At 35.4% G+C, this 24,271-nt stretch overlaps 1 protein-coding gene across 1 annotated transcript in view; it reads left to right on the forward strand.

The window, feature by feature from the left end:
• The window catches only part of LOC140845365 (cyclic nucleotide-binding domain-containing protein 1-like), a 203,331-nt gene that overhangs the window by 81,583 nt on the left and 97,477 nt on the right, over positions 1–24,271 (forward strand). The window contains exon 4 of the mRNA XM_073219434.1: positions 21,954–22,115. Within this exon, the coding sequence (XP_073075535.1) occupies positions 21,954–22,115 (162 nt within the window). The remainder of the gene's footprint in view (positions 1–21,953; positions 22,116–24,271) is intronic.

Here is a 24,271-nt window from a genome sequence, read left to right on the forward strand (position 1 = left end):
AGCAACGAAATTGAAGCGGTAATCAAAAAACTAACAAAGAACAAAACCCCCGGGCCAGATGGATTCACCTAAGAATTTTATCAGACATACAGGGAAAACATAATACCCATTCTCCTTAAAGTTTTCCAAAAAATAGAAGAGGAGGGGATACTCCCAAACTCATTCTATGAAGCTAACATCAGCCTAATACCAAAACCAGGCAAAGACCCCACCAAAAAAGAAAACTACAGACCAATATCCTTGATGAATGTAGATTCAAAAATACTCAACAAAATATTAGCAAACCAAATTCAAAAATACATCAAAAGGATCGTACACCATGAACAAGTGGGATTCATGCCAGGGATGCAAGGATGTTACAACATTCGAAAGTCCATCAACATCATCCACCACATCAACAAAAAGAAAGACAAAAACCACATGATCATCTCCATAGATGCTGAAAAAGCATTTGACAAAGTTCAAAATCCATTCATGATAAAAGCTCTCAGCAAAATGGGAATAGAGGGCAAGTACCTCAACATAATAAGGGCCATCTGTGATAAACCTACAGCCAACATTATATTTAACAGCGAGAAACTGAAAGCTTTTCCCCTGAGATCAGGAACTAGACAGGGATGCCCACTCTCCCCACTGTTATTTAACATAGTAGTGGAGGTTCTAGCCATGGCAATTAGACAAAACAAAGAAATACAAGGAATCCAGATTGGTAAAGAAGAAGTTACTGTCACTATTTGCAGATGACATGATACTGTACATAAAAAACCCTAAAGATTCCACTCCAAAACTCCTAGAACTGGTATCGGAATACAATAAAGTTGCAGGATACAAAATCAACACACAGAAATCTGTGGCTTTCCTATACACTAACAATGAACCAACAGAAAGAGAAGTCAGGAAATCAACTCCATTCACAATTGCATCAAAAAAAATAAAATACCTAGGAATAGACCTAACCAAAGAATTGAAAGACTTATACTCTGAAAACTACAAGTCACTGTTAAGAGAAATTAAAGGGGAAACTAACAGATGGAAACTCATCCCATGCTCGTGGCTAGGAAGAATTAATATCGTCGAAATGGCCATCCTGCCCAAAGCAATATACAGATTTGATGCAATCCGTATGAAACTACCAGCAACATTCTTCAATTAACTGGAACAAATAATTCAACAATTCATATGGAAACACCAAAGACCCTGAATAGCCAAAGCAATCCTGAGAAAGAAGAATAAAGTAGGGGGGATCTCACTCCCCAACTTCAAGCTCTACTATAAAGCCATAGTAATCAAGACAATTTGGTAGTAGTACAAGAACAGAGCCACAGACCAATGGAACAGACTAGAGAATCCGGACATTAACCCAGACATATATGGTCAATTAATATTTGATAAAGGAGCCATGGACATACAATGGTGAAATGACAGTCTCTTCAACAGATGGTGCTGGCACAACTGGTCAGCTACATGTAGAAGAATGAAACTGGACCATTGTCTAACTCCATATACAAAAGTAAACTCAAAATGGATCAAAGACCTGAATGTAAGTCATGAAACTCTTAAACTCTTAGAAAAAAACATAGGCAAAAACCTCTTAGACATAAACATGAGTGACCTCTTCTTGAACATATCTCCCCGGGCAAGGAAAACAACAGCAAAAATGAACAAGTGGGACTATATTAAGCTGAAAACCTTCTGTACAGCAAAAGACACCATCAACAGATCAAAAAGGAACCCTACCATATGGGAAAATATATTTGAAAATGACAGATCCGATAAAGGCTTGACGTCCAGAGTATATAAAGAGCTCACACGCCTCAACAAACAAAAAAACAAATAACCCAATTAAAAAATGGGCAGAGGAACTGAACAGACAGTTCTCTAAAAAAGAAATACAGATGGCCAACAGACACATGAAAAGATGCTCCACATCGCTAATTATCAGAGAAATGCAAATTAAAACTACAATGAGGTATCACTTCACACCAGTAAGGATAGCTGCCATCCAAAAGTCAAACAACAACAAATGTTGGCGAGGCTGTGGAGAAAGGGGAACCCTCCTACACTGCTGGTGGGAATGTAAATTAGTTCAACCATTGTGGAAAGCAGTATGGAGGTACATCAAAATGCTCAAAACAGACTTACCATTTGACCCAGGAATTCCACTCCTAGGAATTTACCCTAAGAACGCAGCAATCAAGTTTGAGAAAGACAGATGCACCCCTATGTTTATCACAGCACTATTTACAATAGCCAAGAATTGGAAGCAACCTAAATGTCCATCGATAGATGAATGGATAAAGAAGATGTGGTACATATACACAATGGAATACTACTCAGCCATAAGAAAAGGGCAAATCCTACCATTTGCAGCAATATGGATGGAGCTGGAGGGTATTATGCTCAGTGAAATAAGCCAAGCAGAGAAAGAGAAATGCCAAATGAATTTACTCATCTGTGAAGTATAAGATCAAAGGAAAAACTGAAGGAACAAAACAGCAGCAGAATCACAGAACTCAAGAATGGACTAACAGGTACCAAAGGGAAAGGGACTGGGGAGGATGGGTGTGTAGGGAGGGATAAGCGGGGGGAGAAGAAAGGGCATATTAAGATTAGCATGCTAAGGGGGGGAGGGAGAAAGGGGAGGGCTGTACAACAGAGAGAAGACAAGTAGTGATTCTACAACATTTTGCTATGCTGATGGACAGTGACTGTAAAGGGGTTTATAGGGGGTACCTGGTTATACAGAGGATCAAAGCCTAAGTTGACTACCAGAAAATGAACTAAGATATGATACGAAAAAGAACTTCCAACATCAGCACTCTCTGGAAGACTCATGCCAGAAGCTGATCATCAAAAAACCCCAACAAAGACCCACGCACTACTACAGGTGTAGATGCACTCATCCCACCGGTTCCTGGACTTGCCATGGGAATGAAGAAGGAGATATCTAAACTGGCCTGTGCATAAGTAAAACAAGAAATTTGACTGGATCTCTATTGTTGGAACTCAACATAAGAGAACATATGGGATGTGAACAGTCCCCAGGAATGGGCTGTTTTAATTTTTCTGATTTCTCTGACTGTTCAAGTTCAGTTGGACAATATCCACCATATCATAGATAAGTTTTCACAAATGCCTAAGGTGCCTAACTGGTTTTCTTGGTTTCACTGGAGATGGCTGGTAATTATAGGTATGCTTTGGTTATGTAACTGTACTCCTATTATGTTAATGTGTGCACACATTTTAATTAGTGGTTTAAAACCTATACATGCTTATGTTACTCTACAAGAAAATATGTCAAAGAAATAATCAATTTTCCCATGTTTTCTTCCACCTGCTACTTCTATAGCTTTTCTTCTTCCTTCCTAATTGCAACCCTTAAATAGAATTCGTGCCTCATATCGAATTTACTGAGTATCATAATTCTTCCAAGTGGTAAAGATACCTCAAGACAAATGCTGGGCATAGAAGCCACAAGGCATAAATCTGCAAAGAATTAAAAAACTAACCTTTTTAAACAATAAGGCTTCTCTCTCACTTACCAACTTTACATTTCCCTGTATGACCCAGGAAGATGACTGGTTAACCAGAGACGGGTAAGATTCCTCAAGGGAGGAACAACCTAAGACAGGCACAGTTGCAGGGGGGCCATCAGGTGAGAAATTGGGGATCAACAGAGGTGAGGCTTAGAACCTCTCCCTCCCTGTTCTGAGAGAAATCTGCTGTATCCGTGGATGTTTTATTGCCCTTGTCTAGCTTGGATTAACACATAGTCTACAGGCACACACCTGATCATCTACATTTGCTCTCTTACAACACTAAACTATGTTTTCTACCTTTATCTTGCATCTACCTACCACTTCAGCATTTTATTAAAAATAATAATAGTAAAGAGAGAAATGTGGGATCCACATATAAATCAAGTATAAAAATCAAACGAATATTCATATTTGGACTGATTGTTTATAGTTCATAATGCATGATCAAAACCTAAAGTTTCTGGGATGACTGCCCTTGTACTGGTCACCATGTAACTTATTCACTGTGTAAGAATTTGTTCTCCATGTAAGAACTTGTTCGTTATGCTTCAGAAGATTGGAGACTGGCTTGGGGTGGATAAATGATTGTGCATTGAGCATTGACTCCCCTATACAGAATTTTATTGTTGTTAACAACCATTTGATCAATAAATATGAGAGATGCCCTCTCAAAAAAAAAATTACAGACTTCCAATTGTAAAATAAATAAGTAACCAGGATGTAATATATAACATAAGGAATATAGTCAAAATATTGTAACAACTTTGTATGGTGATAGCTGGTAGCTAGAATTATCATGTATATAAATGTTGAATCACAGTGTTGTACACCTGAAACTAATGTAATAGTGTGTGTCAACTACCCTTCAATAAGAAATAATTATCTACAAGAAACAAACAAGCAAACAGACAAACAAAAAACTAAACATGCTCTTACCATTCAATCCAGCAATAGTGCTCCCTGGCACTTATCCAGAGGAGTTCAGAACTTATGTCCACATAAAATCCTTCACAAGGGAAAGATGGCAGCATGAGAGTTGAGACAGAGGCTTCCTCCTAAAACTGCATATAATATGAAAATGAAATTAATACAACTAACCCTGTGAGAGCAACATGAAAAAGGACTGCGCCAGACTGCATACACCTGGAGAAAAGTGCAGACCACAAGGAACAGGGTAATATAACAAAGCTGTGTCCCAGCAGGACCCAAGCCCCTCCCCCTCCCCAGCTCACCTGTGGGAGGAAGAGAAACTGAGCAGGGAGGGAGTGGACATCTGGACTGCTGAATACCCAGCTCCGGAGATCTGCTCTGGGAGCACAAACCTACATTTCATGGTGCTTTCATCATACTCTCATGATTATGGGATTGGAAAGCTGGGACAGGCAGAGTTCTTGGGGAGACTGGGATTCTGGTTGCTCATGGAAAGAGGGATCCATATCTGGCTGCTCTGGGACAAAAGCTTATACCTGTGTGCTCAGCCCACTGGTTCAGGCAGTGAAGGCAGGAATAGCAGCTGGGAAGCAGGACTCTTTCCTACCCCCGGCACCAATACTCCCCTGCTAATCCCGACATTGCTTCAGGGGCTGAGCAGCTCCAGAGAGTAGATCTTCTGGACACTAGAGGGTGCCATATACAAATATGAAACACCAAAGGAACCTGGTCCAGAGTAAAATTATTAATACAACTCCCGAGAAAGATTTAAATGACATGGACCTCGTGACTCTTCCTGGAAGGGAGTTCAAAATAAAAATCATTAACATGCTAATGGATGTACAGAAAGATATCCAAGAACTCAGGAATGAATTCAGGTCAGAGATCCAATCATTGAAGAACACAACGGAGGGTATTAGAAGCAGGTTGGATATGGTGGAGGAGAAAATAAATGAAATAGAAACCAGAGAAGAGGAATACAAAGAAGCTGAGGCACAGAGAGAAAAAAGGATCTCTAAGAATGAAAGAATATTGAGAGAATTGTGTGACCAGTCCAATCGGAACAATATTCGCATTATAGGGATACCAGGAGAACAAAAGAGAGAAAAAGGTATAGAAAGTGTCTTTGAGGAGGTAATTGCCGAAAACTTCCCCAATCTGGGGACAGAGATAGTCTCTCAGGCCATGGAGGTGCACAGATCTCCCAACACAAGGGATCCAAGGAGCACAACACCAGGACATATAGTAATTAAAATGGCAAAGATCAAGAGTAAAGACAGACTGTTAAAAGCAGCCAGAGAGAGAAATAAGATCACATACAAAGGAAAGCCCATCAGGCTAACATCAGACTTCCTAGCAGAAACTTCATATGTCAGAAGGGAGTGGCATGATGTATTTAATGCAATGAAGCAGAAGGGCCTGTAACCAAGATTACTTTATCCGGCAAGATTATCATTTAAATTTGAAGGAGGAACTAAACAATTTCCAGATAAGCAAAAGCTGAGAGAGTTTACCTCCCACAAACCATCTCTACAGCCTATTTTGGAGGGACTTCTATAGATGGAAGTGTTCCTAAGGTTTAATAGCTGTCACCAGAGGTAATAAAACCATAGTAAAGAAAGTAGAACAGCTAATAACTAAGCAAGTGCAAAATTAAATTAACTATCCCCAGAGTCAATCAGGGGGTAGACAAAGAATGTAGAATATGGTACCTAATATATAAAGAATGGAGGAGGAAGAAAAAGGAGGAAAAAAAGAAAAGAACCTTTAGATTGTATTTCTAATAGCATATTAAGTGAGTTAAGTTAAACTCTTAGATAGTAAAGAAGTTAAATTTAAACTTTTGGTAACCACTAATCTAAAGTCTGCGATGGCAATAAGTACATACCTATTGATAATCACCCTAAATGTAAATGGACTGAATGCACCAATCAAAAGACATAGAGTCACTGAATGGATAAAAAAACAAGACCTATCTATATGTTGCCTACAAGAGACTCACTTTAAACCCAAAGATGTACATAGACAAAAAATGAAGGGATGAAAAAAGATATTTCATGCAAGTAACAGAAAAAAGCAGGCATCGCAGTACTTGTATCAGACAAAATAGGCTTCAAAACAAAGAAAAGAAAGTCACAAGAGACAAAGAAGGACATTACATAATGATAAAGGGGTCAATCCAACAAGAAGATATAGATATAACCATTATAAATATATATGCACCAAACACAGGAGCACCTACATATGTGAAACAAATACTAACTGAATTAAAAGGGGAAATAGAATGCAATGCATTCATTCTAGGAGACTTCAACACTCCACTCATTCTGAAGGACAGATCAACCAGACAGAAAATAAGTAAGGACACAGAGGCACTGAACAACACATTAGAACAGATGGACCTAACAGACATCTACAGAACTCTATACCCAAACAGCAGAATACACATTCTTCTCAAGTGTACATGGAACATTTTGAAGAGTAGATCATATACTAGGCCACAAAAAGAGCCACAGTCAATTCAAAAATATTGAAATTGTACCAACCAGCTTCTCAGACCCCAAAAGTATGAAACTAGAAATAAATTATGCAAAGAAAATGAAAAAATGCCACAAATACATGGAGGCTTCACAACATGCTCCTAAATAACTAATGGATCAATGACCAAATAAAAACATAGATCAAGCAATATATAGAGACAAATGACAAGAATGATTCAACACAGCAAAATCTGTGGGATGCAGCCAAGGCTGTGCTAAGAGGAAAGTATATTGCAATACAGGCCTACCTCAGGAAAGAAGTACAATCCCATATAAGCAGTCTAAACTCACAATTAATGAAATTAGAAAAAGAACAACAAATGAGGCCCAAAGTCAGTAGAAGGAAGGACATAGTAAAGATTAGAGCAGAAATAAATAAAATCAGGAAGAATTAAACAATAGAAAGAACCATTGAAAGCAGGAGCTGGTTCTTTGAGAAAATAAACAAAATGGATAAATCTCTAGTCAGACTTATCAAGAAAAAAAGAGAGTCTACCCACACACACAGAAACAGAAATGAGAAAGGAAAAAATCACTATGGACACCATAGAAATACAAAGAATTATGAGAGAATTATATGCTAACAAACTGGATAACCTAGAAGAAATGGACAACTTTCTAGAAAAATACAACCTTCCAAGGCTGACCAAGGAAGAAACAGAAAATCTAAACAGACCAATTACCAGCAATGAAATTCAATTGGTAACCAAAGAACTACCTAAGAACAAAATCCCTGGACTAGATGGCTTCACCACTGAATTTTATCAAACATTTAGTGAAGACCTAGTACCCATCCTCCTTAAAGTTTTCCAAAGAGTAGAAGAATAGGGAATACTTCCAAACTCATTTTATGAGGCCAGCATCACTCTAATACTGAAACCAGGCAAAGACACCACAAAAAAAGAAAATTACACAAAAATATCCCCGATGAACATAGATGCAAAAATACTCAACAAAATATTAGCAAACCGAATTCAAAAATACATCAACAAGATCATCCATCATGATCAAGTGGGATTTATTCCAGGGATGCAAGGATGGTACAACATTCGAAAATCCATCAACATCATCCACCACATCAACAAAAAGAAGGACAAAAACCACATGAATATCTCCATAAATGCTGAAAAAGCATTTGACAAAGTCCAACATCCATTCATGATAAAAACTTTCAATGAAATGGGTATAGACAGCAAGTACCTCAACATAATAAAGGCCATATATGCAAACCCACAGCCAACATCATACTTAACAGCGAGAAGCTGAGAGCTTCTCCTTTAAGATTGGGAACAAGAGAAGGATGCCCACTTTCCCTACTTCTATTCAACATAGTACTGGAGGTCCTAGCCACAGCAATCAGACAACACAAAGAAATAAAAGGCATCCAGATTGGCAAGGAAGAAGTCAAACTGTCCCTGTTTGCTGATGACATGATGTTGTACATAGAAAACCCCTAAAGAATCCACCCCTAAACTACTAGATCTAATATCTGAATTCAGCAAAGTTGCAGGATACAAAGTTAATACACAGAAACCTGTGGCATTCCTATACACTAACAAAGAACTAGCAGAGAGAGAAATCAGGAAAACAACTCCATTCACAATTGCATCAAAAAGAATAAAATACCTAGGAATAAACCTAACTAAGGAAGTGAAAGACCTATACTCTGAAAACTACAAGACACTCTTAAGAGATATTAAAGAAGATGCCAATAAATGGAAACACATCCCGTGCTCATGGATAGGAAGAATTAATATTGTCAAAATGGCCATCCTGCCTAAAGCAATCTATAGATTCAATGCAATCCCTATTAAAATACCAACAGCATTCTTCAATGAACTAGGTAAAATCATTCTAAAATTCATATGGAACCACAAAAGACCTCAAATAGCCAAAGCAATTCTGAGAAGGAAGAATAAAGCTGGGGGCATTATGCTCCACAACTTCAAGCTCTACTACAAAGCCACAGTAATCAAGACAATTTGGTACTGGCACAAGAACAGACCCATAGACCGATGGAACAGACTAGAGATCCTTGATATTAACCCAACCATATATGGTCAATTAATATATGATAAAGAAGCAATGGATATACAATGGGGAAATGACAGCCTCTTCAACAGCTGGTGTTAGCAAAACTGGGCAGGTACATGCAAGGTACATGAAACTGGATTATTGTCTAACCCCATACACAAAAGTAAACTCCAAATGGATTAAAGACTTGAATGTAAGTCATGAAACCATAAAACTCTTAGAAGACAACATAGGCAAACATCTGAATGTAAGCATGAGCAACTTCTTCCTTAATGCATCTCCTTGAGGAAGGGAAACAAAAGCAAAAATGAATTCATGGGACTAAAACTAAAAAGTTGCTGTCCAGCAAAGGACACCATCAACAGAACAAAAAGGCATCCTACAGTACGGGAGAATATATTTGTAAACGACATATTTGACAGGCGTTAACATCCAAAATATATAAAGAATTTACATGTCTCAACACCCAGAAAGCAAATAACCTGATTAACAAATGGGCAGAGTATATGAAGAGACAGTTCTCCAAAGAAGAAATTCAGATGGCCAACAGGCACATGAAAAGATGCTCATCATCACTAATCACCAGGGAAATGCAAATGAAAACCACAATAAGATACCACCTCACACCAGTAAGGATGGCCAGCATCACAAAGACTAAGAACAACAAATGCTAGCGAGGATGTGGAGAAAGGGGAACCCTTCTACACTGCTGGTGAAAATGTAAGCTAGTTCAACCTTTGTGGAAAGCAATATGGAGTTTCCTCAAAAAACTAAAAATAGAAATACCATTTAACCCGGGAACCCTACACCTAGGAATTTACCCAAAGAATACAATTTCTTATATTCAAAAAGGCATATGAACCCCTATGTTTATTGCAGCACTTTTTACAATAACCAAGATATGGAAGCAACCTAAGCATCCGTCAGTAGATGAATGGCTAAAGAAGAGGTGGTACATATACACAATGGAATACTATTTGGCAGTAAGAAAGAAACAGATTCTACCATTTGCAACCATATGGATGGAGCTGGGGGACATTATGGTGAGTGAAATAAGCCAGGTGGAGAAAGACAAATGCCAAATGATTTCGCTCATTTGTGGACTATAACAATGAAGCAAAAGTGAAGGAACAAAATAGCAGCAGACTCGGAGACTCCAAGAATGAACTATTGGTCACCAAAGAGGAGGGGTGTGGGAGGGTGGGTGGGGAGGGAGGGAGAAGGGGATTGAGGGGTATTATGTTTGGTTCACATGGTGTGAGGGATCACGGGGAGAACAGTGTAGCACAGAGAAGGCACATAGTTTATCTGTGGCTTCTTACTACACTGATGGACAGCGACTGAATTGGGATATTGGTGGGGACTTGATAATATCTGTAAATGTAGTAACCACATTGTTTTTCATGTGAAACCTTCATAAGAGTGTATATCCATCATACATTAATAAAAATAAGTAAAAAAAATCCTTCACAAGGGTATTTAATTTTGCTTATAATTGCCAAAACTTGAAAGCAAACTGTTTTTCAGTGAGTGAATGGATAAACTGTGGTACATGTAGACCATGGAATACTATTCATCTCTAAAAAGAAATGAACTATCAAGCCATGAAAACACAGAGAAGAAACTTAAATATATATTGCAAAGTGAAAGAAGCCAATCTGAAAAGGCTACTTACTATATGATTCCATGTATATGACATTCTGGAAATGATAAAACTATGGATACAATAAAAAGATCAGTGATATCCAGGAGTTAGGTGAAAGGGTGGGATGAATAGGAGCACAGAGGATTTTTAATCAAAATACTCTGTAAGATAATAATGATGGACATATGTCATTATACATTTGTCCAGACCCATGCCTGCCCAACACTAAGACCGAACTCTAGGAAAACTGTGGACATTGGGTGATTATGGTTTAGGTTCATCGCTTCTAACAAATGTCCTAGTCTGGTGGAAGATGTTGATAATGGGAATCAGTACATATGTGTAGGCATGGAGCATATAGGAAGTTTCCACCTGCCACTGAACTTTATATAAACAAATACGTACAAATACATAGCATTCATTTGTATTGTGATCCAAAAAGACATACTACAGAAGAGAGTAGAATAACCTCTATAGGAATTTACTATTAGAAGGTAATTATTAAACATTTACAAAGGTAGCATTATTTGTCAGTCATTGAAAGAACATTGGCTTTGCTTTCAAAGTGACTCTCAGTAAACTGCAGATCAGTGTTTCTTAAATTTTAATATGTGCAAATTCCAGTGAGGGTGGGGTGGGAGCTCACTAAAATACAGATTCTGATTTTGAATGGAATCTGAGACAGTAAGCTACCAGCTCATGCTGGTCCATGGACCACAGTTTGAATAATCTAGAGAAAGTTTCATTTTTTTTCTTTCAGAAAAATGGAAAAAAAATTTATAAACTGCAACTTTTCTATTGGGAAAATTTAGCCCCATTTTAAACTATTAATTAATTCATCTATGGGCCATTTTCAGTGTTAAACTACAAAGCTGAGTATGGGCTTTGGTTATTACTTATACTTGTTTCATTAAATTTAGCAACAAATTGCAGGTTGCACATGAAGAATGTGGCATTTTAGAATCTCTTTGGTGTATTTTTACTCAGGACATTTTAATGAAGTCCAATCAGTATCTATTTTATGAAATTCAATTCTAATTAGGCATAGGATCAAATAAGAACAAAGAGGAAAAAGTAGTTTGCTATGTTTATAACAATACAGATTTATAACCAAGTAATGGTAATAGTTTATAAAACCATTTTCTCTTAGTTTGTGTTATGTAATTTACAACTGAATAATTTGGCTTAGGAAGAGCAGAAATAGTTTGGAAGTATGTATATGCTGTGCTCCCTGTCCTCTAGCCCCAGGATTCCATTCAGAGTATTCCTTCAATGTGTTAAAAGTATCCTGACCAGAAGACGTCTGCTGGGATGTTTTTCATGGATCCAGAATTCTGTATATCCAGTTGACCAAATTACCAATCTCTCCAAAGCTGTCAATGTATGTTTTGTGCAAAGAAGTGATGTTTCAGTTTAAACTTTCTATTCTAAATAGACTAGGACATCACAGCTGCTTGAACTGAATTCCCTTCTGTATCTAAAAGCAACAGTAACACGTAGTTTTGATTTGAGTTAAAGTGGTGTGAAACGTCTCTGTAATATACTTTTGCCAAGCTCATTTTGAAACAATGATTTGCTGTAGTACACATACTACCTAGGTGGATTATAAATTCTCTCTAAAAGTGTAAGTGCAGAAAATACTGGAAAATAAAGACAAATATTTGAGATGAAGCAACTGAAAACCTAGAGCAAATGGATTCTGATTAGATCAACTGCAAAATTGCTTTCTTAGATTGTGGCTTTCTTCTGTGATTTTGGACTTAATTTTATTCCCTAGCATTGTCAAAATTACCCATGTGCTACAGCAATTTCAAAGTAGTGCTTATTTCATGCTATCTTGGATCTGGCTTCAGGATAATTAACCACAGGCTATTTGAAAAATATGTATTTAACACTAGAATAAATGAAACTATCCTTGTTATGAGTTCTTTTTCTGAAGTTTTGAGGTCTGTTGAATGAGACACCCATTGTGCTTTTTTTTTTTTAAGTCAGGACTATAATAATTCGTTTCACTATTTTACTCTAAAAAGAAAAGTGAAAGTCTACATTATATGGAAAGAAACCACATGATAATGCCTTATTACTTGTTTATTCATTTAAATAGTATATGCTAAGCATTTACCATGTGTTAAGTTCAATTCAGACAGTCTTTGTACTCACAAGGTACAGCTTGGTCGCAAGGAGAGGCACTGAGTAAGAGGTGATAAGTGAAGTGTAATGAGCATTAAAGGTGATTACAGCGTGGTGGGCAGGTTGCATTGAGAGTGCTTACGTTAATGCAGACCAGGTACTGGAAGGTCAGGGCAAGCAATCCCTGACAAAGAGAAGTTTAAGTTCAAGGCTAAGTAAGAGTTGGCTAGGAGAAGAAGGGAAAGAGTCCTGGAGGCAGACATCTGCATGGGATAGTCTTCACACAATGTTGATTATCCAAATGGTGCTGAAACTATCTTAGTTGATATTATTGTCCAGTTTAGTAATTGCTACCAGAAACTTGTTGAAAACAATTAAAAAAACCCTTAGATGATCATGAATATCAAGATGGGCTTGATGGTGGCTGGGGATGCAGGGGGAGAAAAGGAAAGAGAAAGAAGGAAGAAAGAAAAAAGAAAAAGGAAAGAGGAAGAAAGGGAGAAAGTCGAGGAAGAAATAAAGAACTGTCATGCAAGCTGATGATAGCAGTATTTGGACCTCTGGGATAATTCCGTGAAGGGAAGAGGAGGGAAATGTATAGAAATCTAACTAATTGCCTGAGACATGCTCTGGTGTTGTCTTTTGTGTCCTAAATTAAAGCCTTTGCTATGACATAAAAATGAAACCCTGCATGGTCTGGGACATTATTATAGCCAAGTGGTTGCCTATTTGTAGAAATTGCCTATGTGCTTAGCATTTCCCTGTGTTAAGTGGACTGTTACAAGAAAGTTTCAAATCTGAGTGTGAAAAAAAATTCCATTTATGTTTACAGCCACTGAAGAAAGGTAGATTATACTAAAAGGAAGGCCCTTTTGTCATGCTTCCTTCCCGATGGTTTTGGCTGGAAGTGTCTGGCAGTAGATTCTGAGGAGGATTTAATTGCTCTGTCTGGTAGAGGCATTCTAATTTGGAGTTGTTGAGCAGTCCCGTAGTGAGGAGAGGCAGGAAATATAAAAGGGACAGAAAAGAAGGTAGAGGAGCCAGAATATAATTGAAGGAAGGTGAGGACTGAGTGAGAAAGAATCACTGGTCCTAATCATGAGATGTGAGGATATTTAAGAAAAGATACATTAATGGATTCAAGTACATTGTGTTATGTGTGATACAACATCTTTTCAGGATAATCCCAGTATTGATGAACTCTATTTACACTTAAAAATGCTCAGTGTATTTAGTTTAGTTGTTTAGCTTGGTGGAAATACAGGAAATACAGGAAAACCCATTTTTATTTCTGGATTAAACAAGACAGAAAACAAAGAGAACACTTAAGGAAAGAAAGACAGTGGTTGATTTGACATGCGAATGTAATCTGAGGAACTGTTGAAATTTGGAGAGCTTTGTACTTCTGTGGATTTTCATGAGATCTTATCTGGATCTTAAGGGGCCAGTAGATCCCAGCTATCATCATTTGTATTACATGGAATTCCTGACCAATATTCCCAAAATGGAAAAATGTGTTAAAAGATAGGTAGTCGAAATAGTGAAGTTATGAATTCAAGAACTGAATGAAGAACCAATATAAATACTGATGTCTTTTCTTGTAAATCCCATTCATCAAAGACCATATGTACTAAGGGGAAAATACCTTTTTTGATTAAAACGGAGTCAGTTCTATGGTTCAAAAGGATGTAGCTGAAAGTTTGTAGCTTCTTCCAGGTTGTGTACTGTTGGCAGGAAATTTACCTCCCTGAGTCTCCAAATTGGCCCTTCTATTCCACAAAACAGGCCCTCCATTCATCACTTAGATTAGCCCTATGAGATTAAGGTCTACTCTGGAAGAATACTATAAAATTACAAAGGAAAATTCTGAAAATTCTAGGCCACGTTTTCTATGTATTTAATTCTTCTCTTCAATTAATTAATGTTAAACTGAGCTTGAGTGACAGTATAGTTGAATGGGTAGAATGGTGTTTTACCATTTTTTTTCTCAATAGTCAGTGAGTGATGATCAATTCCTATATAGAAATCAGGTAGAGGGCATTAGTACTGAAGTATGGTTGTCTATAGAATGTTGAAATGGAAATGGAAAAGGAGCTGAAGGAAAGCCATTGAAGTGAATGTGTAAGAGCTCCCCAGATAGTTAATTTAAGAATGCTGAGAAAAATCAGGATCCATGAAAATTAGGTAATGTATGTAGATTTGTAATCACCTAGGTGTATTGACCAATTCAACAATGTTCTGGAAAAAGTGGGGTGATTAAATTTGCTAATTTAATCTAGTGGGCAATGATACTATTGCCCAGTTTAGTAATTGCCATCAGAAACTTGTAGAAAAATCTAATTTTTCTAAATGGAAATGATTCATACTTGGGAGCAGAGATAGTGGACACAACTAATGCCTCTTTGCTTGGGTTAAGAGTTCAGTAAATGTTGCATTGAATTGTGAATGGACAGAATTTAGGTTACAAATGAAGGCAGAGAATGACTTTTGATTATTATTTTATAAATATGTGTTAATATATTGCTATATTAAAGGTTGTGCTTAGGCATCCCAACTTTTTTGATATGAGCTTCTTTAATCCTTAGGAGGTAGATATGTGTAATAATCCTCTTGAAATTGTTTTATTTTCTTTCATATTTGTATAGCTTGTCATATATTCTGGAAAATGTATTGCTGCTTTATTTTATAGAATGCATGTTAAGTCCAACTGTTCATTTTTAACTGGGTTTTCTATTGTTTTTTTGGAAGTGAAAAGAGAAGATTTTTGAGTTTGGCATGAACATTAATTTAGTAGAAACCAGGGAAATATTGCTTACCTCTGTCTAACCTTAAAATATTCTTTCTTTTATTATAAGAGATGACAGGATTCCAGCGTTGATGGTCAAAAGTTTATAATGGAACTTGCCTTCAACTCCTCAATTTTGACTTTGGGTATGTTGGTAATGTGTAGGACAGTCACCACTCTTGCTTAGCATAAGACAAAGCCTATATAGCTGGCCAGCTTACATCTGGAGAGAAAATTTACTCATACTTACTTTCCTAGTTTGGCACTAATGATAATTAAGCTAAACTGAACAGATAGAGAACTTAGTGCACTTAAAGTGTCTGACTTAAGTATATAAAAAAAATGATTAAAGAATCCTCTAGCAAACATCTTAAAGACTCCATATATTACTCTGTCTATCAATACTACACAGAAAAATGTATATGGATTTACACAAAATTGGGAGAGGGGGTTAAAGGAAGATTTTGAGAATAATGAAAATGTTATTTAAAAGTTATAGTACAAGAATATATGGAGGATGCTGTGTTGTGACGGCCTCTGGACTGATCAGATCTGGGATGAATTTCAGTTCTGCAATTTGGCAGTTGTGTTGCCTTAAGAAAATTACCTCAAACTTTGAATTCTAAAATTCTTCATCTAAAAGTGGGAACAATAATATATAGATTACAATGATGGTGGAGGATTGAATGAGATAATATATGCTAAATTTCATCTTATTTTATGTTGTTTGGTTTGGTGCTAATTCCTATCACCTGAGTTTACTGAGGCTTTTTTTTTATATCTAGAATATGGTCAATTTAAAAACATTGATACCTATAAACTACTGTTTTGCACAATGAATGGCTCATTTACTAATGCATGATTTTGTAATTTTATACATTGGCCATTTAGAAAATCTTGGTCCACTGAGTTATGCAGATCTTGCAAATATTGACATGTTTCTTTATGCAATATAAAAATAAATCACAATTGTTAGTATTACCACTGATCTCAGCAGAAAAGCCTTAAGTGTTAGGAAGCTGTCAAGCTTACTGAGGTGGATACAGATTTCCCCAAAATCTAATTTTCTCTTGAAAGCTTGAATTTTTATCACTGGCAACATTTACTGTATCTTTGAAGTGACAAATCTCATTTCACTCATTTTTGAGAAAATAATACTCCAAACATCCAAATCATATCCAGGCATCCTAGTCAATTATTATACTTCGTCTCTTGGCTATTCTTTTGAGTAAATATGGAGTGCAATGAAAAAGTATATATTAGCTTGCAATTCAGATGGTAGCAGAATCACTTTTGTTTGAAAAAGAAATCTCTTTGGAATGCTGTAAAAATGCTTTTATCTGTACTTCTCATTTTGTTATGCAGAATATCACAGAGAGGTGTACTCAAGAATTTCAAGGTTGAATTTAATAAAATTAGTTTTCCTAGCTTCTTAAAATTGCAGCTAAAGGCAGTGAGGAATTCAGTGACTGCTAATCGAGTTTGGTTCCATTGTCTTGATTCTTGCTTAGGTGTAAATAGTGTAAATAGTTTTATCCATCATTACTTTTGCATGATTAAATTTCAATACAGCAAGAAGAGGCAAATAACATGTTAATAGTACTGTGAGCTTTTAAAATAACACCTTTTCCCTTTATAGTTATTGGGGAAATAAATTACTTAGTGATTTCCTGTAAAGAGTCAATCAACATCAGTCAATGAATATATAAAAAGCAATCAGTATTTTACAATAAATGGATTAACAAAATACAAAATTTAATAATATCCTTGTGACAGTGAGATGTAGAGCAACTAAAACTTATACTTTCTTGGTGAAAGTGTAAATTGTTATAGCCATTTTTGGAAAATATTTTGATATTACTAATGTAATTGAATACACACATACATTATGATTTAACAGTTCCACTTCTGGGTATATTCCCTGGTCCTTGCTAGTCACAGTAGCCAAGTTTATATAAAACAAACAAAAACAAACCTGGAAACAAAAATTGAACTGCCCTCAGACTAAAAAAATCCCTTTGTGGCATATAAATGTAATGAAATCTTATACGGCAGTAAAATGAATCAACTATAGTTATTAAATCTCATGAACACAGTGTTGAACAACAGAAAACAAATTACAGAATTCACAAGAATCACCATTTCATAAATTTAAAATATGCAAAACAAATTATTTTCTTAAAAGACATACATATATCTTTGACTAATCTGTATAATGAAAACCAAGGGAATATAGAAACAACATTCAGGATAGCAATTATCTTTGTAGTGAGTGTGATGTGTCAGCCCATGGATGAGTATAGTACCACAGGTACTTAAAAAATCTACGTGGACACATTAGTGTTCATTTTATTATTACTTTTTAACTTGCAATATATTACAACTACTTACATATTTAATAACCAATAAAAACAATGCCAAATGTTAAAAAATCAATAAAGGACTAGAGTTATCTAATTAGTAGCTCACTGTGGTAACTATCCAATTCTATAAATAATTTCATGCATCTGTATCATTATGTTGAATAGAAATTAATCCACAGATAATTGGATAATCATCCCGAAAAAGGCTGGGAAGATTGGTAGAGAATATTGATCTGTTGTACAGTGGCTATTTCTATTTGCAGGGTAAAAAATTTTCAAACAAAAATTTAATGTTTTTAGAAGTTTCTCTTCTAGGCAACTTCCTTGTACCTTCTTCCTGGAGTATTCTTTGTCCAAATTTTTTTTATCATGTGTGTCTCAGTTTAAATCTTTCTGAGAGTCTTTTCCTGGTAGGACACAAAGTAGGTTCCCTATTTGTGCACTCTTATAAGTATCCTATAATTGTTTTTCACAATATGTATAAATTTTTCATACCACCTTTAACAGCTTTCAGTAACACATTTATGAGACTGATTATTCTATTAGTGCCTTCCTGCAGTGGAGAAGTAAGGGACAGAAGGGCAGAAATGCAATTGATGTTTGTCTATTGAGCTTTTACCCAGACACTTTGCTGAATTATTTTATTGATTCCAGTATCCTTAGATTCATTTGGCTTGCCCATGTTTATAATCATTTTATCAGAAAAAAACAGCTTTGCTTGTTCTTTCCAGTTCTTACACTTTTTATTTTAATTTTAATGCCTAAGACCTCCACTACAGTACTGAATAGATTAGAGCAGTTTCCAAACAATGACTTGTTTCCAATTCTAGAGATATAACTTTGAACATTTCACTCTAAGTATATTTGTTGTATTCTTTGTAAATACCTTTGTTACATTAAGAAAGTTCACCTCTACTTCTAGTTTTCTGAGAGTTTGCATTATAAATAAATGTTGTATCATATAAAACATTGCACAGGTATTCATTATTTTTTCTCCTGTTTTCTGTAAATAAGTTGAATAACATTCCTAGAACAGTTATTATTCTTGGTATAAACTCAACTAAGCTAATCCTTTAAAATTGTCACAGGCTATGTTAATGTTTTGCTTTGGGTTTTTGTATCTTTATTCAGTGATACTGACTTGTAATTTTTCTTTCTTGAAATATGCTTTCAGGTATTGATACCAAGGTTATGTTGACCTTATAAAGTTACTTGGAAAGTATATATATTTTTTTATTTTCTGAAAATGTTGGTTTTACTTATTTATTAAGATTTTGTTAGAATTCACCATTAAGGACGTTTTACCAGTAGTTTCTTTGTGGGGATCTTATTATTTATGTTTTGAAAATTTAGATTTTTCTATTTCTTCTTGTGTCAGTTTGGTAATGTGTGTAGTTGTTTATCTTATCTAAATTTTTTAATTTATTGGTATGAAATTGTTCATAATATAGTATTTCCATGTTTTTATGTCTGTGGGATCTGTGATGAAGTCTTTCATTTCTGATATTATTTCTGCCTTGTATTGTTCTTGATCAGTTTTTTTGCCAAGTTCATTAGGTTATAGTTTTTAAAAATTTATTAGATTTTTAAATAATTAAATTTTTGTATTATTGTTCTGAAAGATACTTTTCATCTTTATTATGTACTTCTACTTATTTTGGATATAATTTGCTTTTCCCCTCACTTCTCAAGGTGGATCCTAAGCTAATAGATTATCAATGTTTCTTTTATAAAAATACATGCATTTAAAGCAATGTATTTTTTTTGAATTAGTTTTATCTATACATTTTAAATTTACCCTATGAAAAATCCTTAGGATGATCAACTGAAAATAAGGGTCAGTAAGGTATCTTATTACTAAGGTAAAAGGGAAAAATAATTTTTCTATACAATCACAATGACCAGTTGAGCCAAATTACAGGAAAAGAGATCCTAAACACATTAGATACAGAAATGTTATTACATCTATACAACTAACATCATAATATAAATATCACATAGTTTGGAACAGTCTTATGGAACAAGTAGAAGTTATATATATTTATACATATATGTATATATATTGTATATTTTATTTATATATATATATTTCATATACATATAAGAAAAAATCTTTAGAGACCTGAGAATAACACAAATAATTCAATTATCAAATTAGAGTCACAAGAATCAGAGATTTTACCCAATATCAAACTTTGCTAAAAATTAAAATGTATAGGTCATTGTGAAACACAGAAACATGCAGAAGACTGCGATTACCAAAATAGTTCCCCAGAAAAAATCCCCATAGCCTCCAAGGCTCAATGCTCAAGGCTTATCTTGCCTGCCTGCACATTTAGTAACTTCTCATAAAATGATTCTGAATTTTGTATGACTGAATTTTTTTAGACTATACAATTACATTATTGCTAGTTTTACTATATAAATATACTGGTGGGGATTATTTTCTACCATTTCCTGGAAAACATATGACACAATTTAATCAATTAATCAACTAACATATATGACTCTCTATTTGTTCCTGTTGCTTTTGGTGGATTGTCATCTTCTAGGCCTCAAATGGCTTAAATATCCCTGGGAGACTATTCTGAATCCTTTGGCTAACTTGAGATTTCCAACACAGAGTCAGGAATTACAGGAATCTCCTGCCTTATGCGAACATGAGGAACTTTGGCCAGAAGTAGACTGGGTCTATGGGGCCTCTCCACGTTTCTGCCATAAAGTCTGCATTATCTACCTCCACCTTGCCTTCTAGTCCATGGACCTTTCTTCTTTGGAAGATAAGAACTTTATTGATTTGCATTTGAGAATCAGAGCTTGGTGGAGAAAAGCAACCAATTGCTTTGTATTTGAATTCTCATCATTGCTGAGTTTACTGTACTAATATTTACAGAAGTAACTAGGGATAGAGTTTTAAGTAGAGTTCTAGGTCTGATGGATGGAGTCGCTGAGGTTCTGTGATGGAATGGGAAATGGATTTTGGCCTTTGATTTTATCTTTTTAAGTTATGCTAGGGTATCTTTATTATATATATATGTTGGATAAGTAAGTTTTACTATTAAGCTTTAATATACAGATAGATTAAAAATAGCTTTTTCCGACTCTACTTACTATAAGTGATTAGAAAAATTATGTAAACTCTTTAAGCTTTAGTTTCCTCATCTTATAAATGGGGGATAATAACGTTTATTTCACAAGGTCAATGCTAATAAGATACGTGTATATAATGTTTAGTAGGGTTGCAAGCACATCTAAGGACTCAAATATATGTTAGATATTGATATGATGATTTATTACTATTCACATTTTACTTACTTAATTGAAACAAATTATTTCCATGTACATAATTAAAAGTGACGAATCTATGATTGTTTGGGTTTTTATCATCTCCTCCACTATCTTTTTCTTGAGGGTGGACAACATTAGATTTCTTGGTCTTAGGTTTTCAGTGATCTCTTAATAGGAATGCCTGGAGCTGGAAAAATGAATGGGAAATGTCTTTCATTCATACATCTTCTTGGGGATTTAAGTGTGTAATATACTATAGACAAGAAAAAAGAATGGCAGCTGCTTTCAGGATGTTCATAGTCTACCAGTTGAAAATAAAAGTTTAAAAAAAAATAAAAGTTTTATCATGGCTGCAAAAAAAAAAAGGGTAAGTGCATGGGTATAAAGAAAAAGGTGTTAACCAATGACTTGAAATATTTCCCTAAATTATGTGCACCTAATTTATTTTGAAAGATGTTTCAATCACTTAGGATATCAAATTCTGTATGTAGAAAATATTTTATATATGCTGATTTTCAGTCTTAACAGTGGTGTGTTCAACTACACTACTGATGATTGGGAAAAAACTCAGGCATTGAAAAGGAATATATATTAAAATGCCAAATTATCTCAAAACAGTACATTTCTACTCTTGATAATAGTTTGTGTCAGTAATTTTTGTACAATATACAACACCGTATATACTGTTTCCTTGTTCAGAAAACCTACTGAAGACACAGAAGAAAGTTCACTGCAACAACCTGTTGAAGATTCTCACGATATAGCTGTCCATATTAAAAAAATACATGGTGGCCATACTTTCTATGGGCCAAAAATATCTGAAGAGAAGTTAGTAGAATACCTGGCTATCTTAAAGAAATTGTAAGTAGTTTTAATATATTGCTTCCTGTAGTTGAATAATTCTTTCAAATAGCTTTTTTTGTTTTAAGTTAGTTGTTTGCAGTTAAGTGTACTTTAGTTGTAATCCAGCACAAGTGACTGATTCAGGAATGCTAGAAATACAGGAGACTGTTTCTAAATGAAGGCAATCTTCATCAATTCTTCATGGCATATCACAGATATGTTGGTAATATATCCAATTGCTGCAGCACATCGTTTTAATTTTAAGTTGCAAGCAAAACAGGGTTATTTCCTGATTATGTTAAGTCAAAATTATGCTTAAGATTTCATTAGTTTATAGTTACTTGTCAGCTCTTCACAGAATTTAAACTCTTTTCCCCATCACAGTCTTTAAATAAACTCACCTCATTTTCTCTTTAATTTCCTGGAGTGCTTCCTACTGTGATTGGGGCACAAGTCCCTGGAGAAGGAGGAGAAGAAGGGGATTCAATCTGGGTGGAGGCTGGTTACCAGAGATGGTATTGGGTTTGTGAATAAAATTACAGTTGGAAAGAGACCATGGGAAAATGTGTTATTGGAATTGAGATTGATAGCTGAAACAAAACCAAGAGTAAAAGTGTCATGACTTACAGTTGTACCTGAAAGAAAGACCAGTAGCATGGAATAAGAAGTTAAAAATCTGGCATTTATGTTTGGAGGAAAACATGAAGAATTCTATGCTGTAAACAATTATCTTCAAAATTGTAATTGCAAATTTGAGAAAATTTCATCAGAGCCTATAGGAAATTGGAGAATGGTCAAATTTCTGATGCTTTTACTTATAATAACAATGACAAAAAACCCAAGAAAATACTAGTCATTCTAGAGGAAAACAGGTGTGAGGGAACTGTAGAGAAGGAAATTGTAATCACCTGCAGTACAGGGGTATAATTAAAGTGGTAAGCTGTAAAAATAGGAAATTTAACTTGAATGTGTTTGTCTTGCCAATGGGTTTCAACCTCAGGCAAGTTCATTATGGTTTCAATGTGACCTAAGGAATGACAGTAGAACGTTCTTGGGGTGAAAGGGTTTATTATCCAGTTTGGTCTCAGCGGTAGGATGAGCACTAGCTTCTCTGCCTCCGCGCAGAGCACTGGGCCGAGCTCTCTATATCTTGCCTAAAGGTGTGGAAGCGCTACCCTAGCAACAGGCCAGTTACATCATCAAGTGGTTTAAGTTCAGTGAGGATCCTGGCCATAGGAACCCCAACCTCACTTCCCCACAGTGTTAAAATATGCTTAGGTAGAAAATCACTAAAGCACTGAAAGTTATTAGTGCTATAGGGTGGTACAGCCACTTTCATTCCATTAAACCATACTGTTGACCAAAATTCCACTGGATTAAAAAATTGAAGTGTCTAGAAACCCTTGAGTCACTCCTTGCTGATTTTGGATTGTGCTGTGCTGTAGGACTTTCATTGGTGGTGTAATCCCTATGTTTCTGAAAATAACAAGGTAGCAGTTTCCAGATAACATCTGATCTGAGATGCAGAAAGAGCTCAAGTGGCTAAGTTCTCAGTCAAGTCAAAACAGTATGAGGTAAATCTAGGTTGAAGTCAAGGTGTATTAGCAATATTTGGTAACATTATAATCTCTTTGTGACTTTTAGTCACATTTGAGATGGGATTGTATGCTTTTTGTACCCACACAAAAGTAGTTCAGCTAAAATCTGTTTACTGATGGATAAGTTGTCATGTCTGTAGCCCTCTGTTTATCCCTAACTGTATCATAATCAGATCAATGGGCTGTGATTTGAACACATTTTAAAAAAATAGCTACCTTATACTTTCTAAGACTCTTCACTTTGTACCTTCCTGAAATTTTAACAAACAGAAATTTTGAGCAATGATAACTTCTTTTTAAACAAATGCAAATATGCTTGACAAGGCTAAAAAGCTTGATTATCATTGATTATTGATAACTTGGTTGATGTAGCTTTAATAATATTGATTACTTCTACTTTAGATCAGCAGATCAGAGTAAACAGTGCTAGATGGGAAGGAGGATAAGTTATTTTGAAACATTAAAATTATTGGAAAGGGCACATCTGGGAGATGTCACCAGAGAAGAAGGGTTTGAAAACATAACTAATCGACACAGTGATTGGGATGTGTGTGTAGAGAAAAGAGAGAGGGAGAA

This window comes from Manis javanica, chromosome 2, assembly GCF_040802235.1.
Source record: "Manis javanica isolate MJ-LG chromosome 2, MJ_LKY, whole genome shotgun sequence".
NCBI lineage: Eukaryota > Metazoa > Chordata > Mammalia > Pholidota > Manidae > Manis > Manis javanica.